General features: G+C 50.1%; 1 protein-coding gene across 1 annotated transcript; it reads left to right on the top strand.

Moving 5' to 3' along the window:
• Window positions 1–728: 728 nt before the first annotated feature.
• On the top strand, window positions 729–5,006 carry LOC102036155 (uncharacterized protein KIAA1958 homolog). Its single transcript, XM_014310146.2, has 3 exons — window positions 729–749; window positions 1,276–2,416; window positions 4,152–5,006. The coding sequence occupies exons 1-3, from the start codon at window positions 729–731 to the stop codon at window positions 4,994–4,996; spliced, it is 2,007 nt and encodes a 668-aa protein (XP_014165621.2). The 3' UTR covers window positions 4,997–5,006.
• Window positions 5,007–5,384: the final 378 nt, after the last annotated feature.

Below are 5,384 nucleotides of genomic sequence, written 5' to 3'. Positions count from 1 at the left end.
CACAGCCCTTCCTGCCCTTTTGCTGTTGGCTTCACCCTCGATTTGCACCTCAGGCAGCCTTCCCTTCACCCTCTGACTGCCAGCCTCCTGAGATACATCCCTGTGGACAAAGGATTGTTCATGGATTGCAGAGCAGCCCTACAGCTGGGATGGGCTTCTCCCATGTTGCCCAGCTCTCTGGGAGAGTAGGAGGCCCAAGGCTGGAGCTCCTGTGCCTGCTCAGGTGTGCTCAGGTGTGCTCTCAGCAGCACACACTCACAGACCACCAGCCAGGACCTGTTCCCCCAAGAGCTGAGCTCTGTGCAGCCAGAACTGCTCAAAAAAACTGCTCAAAGAACCACTTTAGACAAGGTTCCCGTGTCCAGTGTTTTCAGCCTTGCCTCTTTTCCCCTCACTGATTGCAAAGCTTTTAATTAATCATGGTCTGAGATGTGGGCGTGTGGTGTCAGCGATGGCTCCTGGGCTGCCGTGGTGCTGAGGCCGTGCTGCATGTCCCCTGTGACACAGGAATGACTTCCAGGCATGGAGCCTTCCAGACAGATGGGAGAGTTTCAGATTTAGTCTCTAATAGAAATACAAGTTGCATGTGCAAGTCCTTCAGTTGGGAAACTGCCTCTTGTTGCTGTTTGCAAAGTCAGAGGATGTCAGGCTGAAGCAGCCTCACCATTCTCTCTCTGCAGTTCAGCACTTGGAGACACAGAGCCTGCCAACCCCAGAGCGCTGAAGGAATGGCTTGCAGGGTTCAGTTTGTAAAATTCTATTTTCAGTGTTTATATTTAGTTTCCGTTCCGTTGGTGTTGCAGAGGCTGATCCTGCAAATATTTACCCCAGGCAGGTTTTGTGTGTAGAGTTCCTGGGAGTGCAGTGGGAGCTCAGCCCAGGGAGGGAACAGGTTTGCAGTGGGTTGAGCACGGAGAAATTCAGTTGCATCTTCTGGTTAGGGTTTTATATATATACATAAACACTTCTCCATGTATATAGCACACACATGTGATGATCCTTTCAGGTTCTGAGAGAGAAAGGCCATTCAAAGCATCACTTACTGATCCCCACCTGAGAGAAGGCTCAGTGAGACAGAGAGCAGCAGCATGGTGAGTGTTGTGTTGTGGCATAAATGATAGCACAGACAAGAAAGAAAGAACAAATTGATTTTTAAAAGGAGTCCTGAGATGAGATTGCTGATCTAGAATTATTGCAGTGTTGGGGAGGGACAGAAACAGCCCCAGGACTGCTCTTGTCTGCTTCTCTCTCATGTTGTCTCCAACACCTTTACAGAGCACCACTGACAGAAGGTGCAACAGTACCAGTTCCCTTCAAGCAGATCTCTCCAACCTTGTGATCTGGGCACACACTCATGGCACCATATGCAACCAGATCCCAGGCCTGGAATTTATGCAGAACACAGATCATGTGAGCAGTGACAACAGTGTGCTGTGGATGTGCAGAGCTGGACATGCCTATCACTGGCACTGTGGGAAGTCGCACAACACAGATGAAGAAGTGACTGAGGCTTTAGAAGGGAGAAAGAGGCTCCTGTCTTCTGAGTCTTTGGCAAGGGAATCCAGCTTTGGGGAAAAGAAGCTCAGGCTGACCCCATCATCTTTTGAGATGGACCAAGAAGATTCTGGGAGCACAGGGTCGTGTGGCAGATCCCAAGGGGTCACTGAGCAGAAGGCTTACAGCCCCTACACAAGGAATAACGAACCCAAGGGGAGTCAAAATATCAGGAAACCCAGATTCTCTGCAGCAGAGCAGCACTTCTCCATGTCTGGTAGTAGAGTCCAGACAGGTGAACAGGATGTGAAGTCCGAAAGGTATGAAGATGCAGAGATCATTATCTCTGATGAGGAGCAGTGTGAGGCAGATGAAGACAACAAAGGAGACAGAATCAGCCAGGATAATGTGTCAGAGCCATCTGCTGAGAAGTTGCAGATGCACCGCTGCCAGAAGATGGCATTGCACCAGCCAACAGCCCCCCAAAAAACTGCCTTTGCCCCCACATGCCTGCCCATTCGGCAGGCTCCTGTCAGCAGCTCAGAGGATCTGAGCAGGAACATCTTGAGGCTGGCTCCTACCACTGCTGCAGGGCCCATGGCTGAAACTTCCAGGGCAAGGAGCCTTCTGGGGTCAGCAGTGCCAAAGGTATGTCTCAAACGCCTTCCTGTCCCCAGCACTGAAGCCAAGGCCCAGCTTGAATCCCAGACCTCAGTGATGTTCTTTGAGCTCCAAGCCACTGCTGCTGTTCAGCAACATCTCCAGCTGAGCCCTCCAGAGTGTGGTGCACTGGGAGTGGGCTCCAGTGGGGATGGTGCTGAGAACGTGGGTAAGGACAGTGAGACATCAGGATCTGAGCAGACACCTTGTTCTTCAGCCTTCCAGAGTCCAGAGAGACATCCACCTGCAGCCTCAAATGGAGGTAAGGCAGCGTGGAGTTCTGTGCCTGCAGGGGTGTGGGGGTGTTCCATTAATAACTTTCCCAAAATATCCAAGGAGTTCACATCACTGCCAAGATCTGTACTGCAGCATCCAAGGAAATCTCTTGGATTTGGGGCACTCCTGTTTCTGCTTTAGGGGACTACAAAGCTCCCTGCCTAAAGGAATTGGTGCTTTTGTGGGGAATGCCCTTCTCTAGGGTACCCAAAGGTGTTCTTGGCTGTGCCCCAGTCCCAACATCCCAGTGTGAATACTTTGGTCTTCCATTTTACCCAGTACCCCTACACAGTATTTTGGCTGCACTTGAGAGAGTCCCTGTGGGAAACTGGAGCTAGAGCAGGGAACTCAGGTTTCAAGAGAAAGAAACAAGAAGAAATAATGCAGACAAATTGTGGCCAAAGCTCTGGCTGCACCAAGGCCAGTGGCAAAACCTGCCAGTGCTAGCAGAATGTCAGTCCTGCGTAGGAAATGCAGGACTCCACACATTGCTTTAGTCCTTGCAAGAATTAATATTTTTGTATGTGCTGTCCTGCAGCTCAGGGGCCTGGGCATGTCCTTGTGAAGGGCAGAGGTGCTGAGGCAGCATTTGGGGTCTGCTTGGGATGTGCTTACAGCACCAGGGCTGGTCCTGAAAAGGCTCAGGGGTTGTTGTTCCTTGTGGAGCCATAACCACACAAACTGCCACAGTTGGGGCTTGGGAGCAGTATTTTACTATTTTCATAACTGACATCATGTGTCATGTGAAGGGACTGGGAATTCTTCTGGGAATGCCTGTAGTAGCTGTTTCTGCCAAGGTAACTGGCTCATGGCTCAGAGGAGGCCTCAGCATTATTGATTCATGAGCTGTTCCTCTCTGCACCTGGAGCAGCCAGTACAAAACAGGCCAAAACCCCAAAAAAGTGGGACAGCCATCAGTCTTTCAGGATGACAACAAAGCCTGTAAAAAAGAATCTGGTGCAAAAAGGGTTCTAGGTGTTGGCTCATGAGCCCTTTTCCATCACCCCATCCTCAGCCCTGGACGAGTCACAGGCGAGCAGATGGAGCTTTCCAGCAATCCAAAGAATTCATTTCTCATGCTACATCGAACTAGGTGGATGTGGGATTACCATGGCAACTTGAGAGAGAGCCCAACTGCAATCCTGGCAATCCTTTAAACAAAATCGTAGTAGACTTTTACTCACCTGTTTGCTCTCCCTCACCATCCACCCCAACCTTTGGTTCATGCTTTTATTTCATAGTGAAAGGGAAATTTCCCTGTATGGCAGTGAGCAGGGCCAGCTGCCAAGGGAGAGGGACCCAACTTTCCCTGGAGAACTGGGCACTGCTGGGTTGTGCTGTCTTGTGGAGAACACAAATATGACCCACAGTTCTAGGGGAAGGGGTTTGGAAGAGTCCTGTCCTCTCTGAATGGCTTCTGGAAAGCAGATAGACATTATCTTTATGTTTTACTGATCTTTGTGGATTCTTGTATGGCAGTGGGCAGGGCCAGCTGCCAAGGGAGAGGGACCCAACTTTCCCTGGAGAACTGGGCACTGCTGGGTTGTGCTGTCTTGTGGAGAACACAAATATGACCCACAGTTCTAGGGGAAGGGGTTTGGAAGAGTCCTGTCCTCTCTGAATGGCTTCTGGAAAGCAGATAGACACTATCCTGTATCTCCTTGTGTTTTACTGATTGTTGTGGATTCTTCCTGTCCACAAAACTATGTCTTGTCTTTTAGATGTGCTGAAGAAGCAGGAGAAAAAGAAAAGCAATACCACTGGATACATAAAAGTGTTCAAAGGGTGGCTGAAGGGGCACCACCCCTCCGAGACGCGCAAGATCCACGCGCTGCCTCCTGCAGACCTCGACCATTACCTGCTGTCCTTCTTCAGCTCTGTCAAAAAACAGAACGGCAGGGATTTTTCTGCCAATTCCTTAAACATCATCCGGTGCAGCATCAGCAGGTACCTCCAGGACCACAACTACCAGTACAGCATATTGAGAGGGCCAGAGTTCAAGGCCTCTCAGGAAGCCTATAAATTAAAATGTAGGTTTCTGTTTCAAAAGAAGGAGGAAGCGTGGAAAGTTGTGGAGAACCTGACAGATGAAGATGTGGAAAATCTTCTTGAGAAGGGAATTTTAAGCAAGACAAGCCCTCAGGGCTTGTTGCACCTTGTGTTCACCAGCCTCGTTAGGGGATTTGGGGCAAACACCCACCAGCATGCCTACCAGCTGTACTGGGGACAGGTGGTGCTGAGGAAGACCAAAGGAGAGGTGGAGTACTTGGAGTGGAAGAATGATCTGAGCCCCAAGGGAAATGAAGGGGAGCTAAACCCACGGCTCTTTGCCAAGCCTGAGGATCCAGAGAACTGCCCGGTCTCCAGTTACAAGGAGTATGCCAGGAGGAGGCCAGCAGACATGCTGAATGACAACCACCCTCTTTACCTGGCTCCCAGGTCACTGTACTCTGTCTGGGACAAAGTGTGGTACATGAGGAAGGCACTGTCAAAAGCCAAAATTCGTAATATCTTGAAAGTTATTAGGCAGGAAGTCAGAGGAACAGTGAGGAGGAGTGAGAAATAGGGGCGTCCCTTCAGCTTTGCCCCTTCAACCACTCCAAGGCTGCTCTGAAACGCAATCCTACTGCAATATTTGGTGTAAGTTGAGAACAGACATCCTTCTGCTGAGCTTCACCTTGGCACTGAAGGTACCTACAGATCTGCAGTGCCTTGGCTTTCAGGGAAGTTCCTTTGTTGTTGTTTCTGTTACTGGAATTGATAATTCAGTGAGTTAATGAGAGTCTTCAGTTTCACATTTGCCAAACGAGTTAATGTTCTACCACACAGTCAATGCTGTTAGAAACCACCACTGCTGACACAGAGAGGGCTTGGGGCTGGCAGGGCCTGGCCAGGAGTGTCAGCTGCACCCACATTTTGAGGCTGACACCCCACAAGTTCAGCCAGTGGGGAAG

This window comes from Geospiza fortis, unplaced genomic scaffold, assembly GCF_000277835.1.
Source record: "Geospiza fortis unplaced genomic scaffold, GeoFor_1.0 scaffold241, whole genome shotgun sequence".
In the NCBI taxonomy this organism is placed as follows: Eukaryota; Metazoa; Chordata; class Aves; order Passeriformes; family Thraupidae; genus Geospiza; species Geospiza fortis.
The sequence above is the reverse complement of the archived record's forward strand: the minus strand, read 5'-3'. Positions and strand labels throughout refer to the sequence as shown.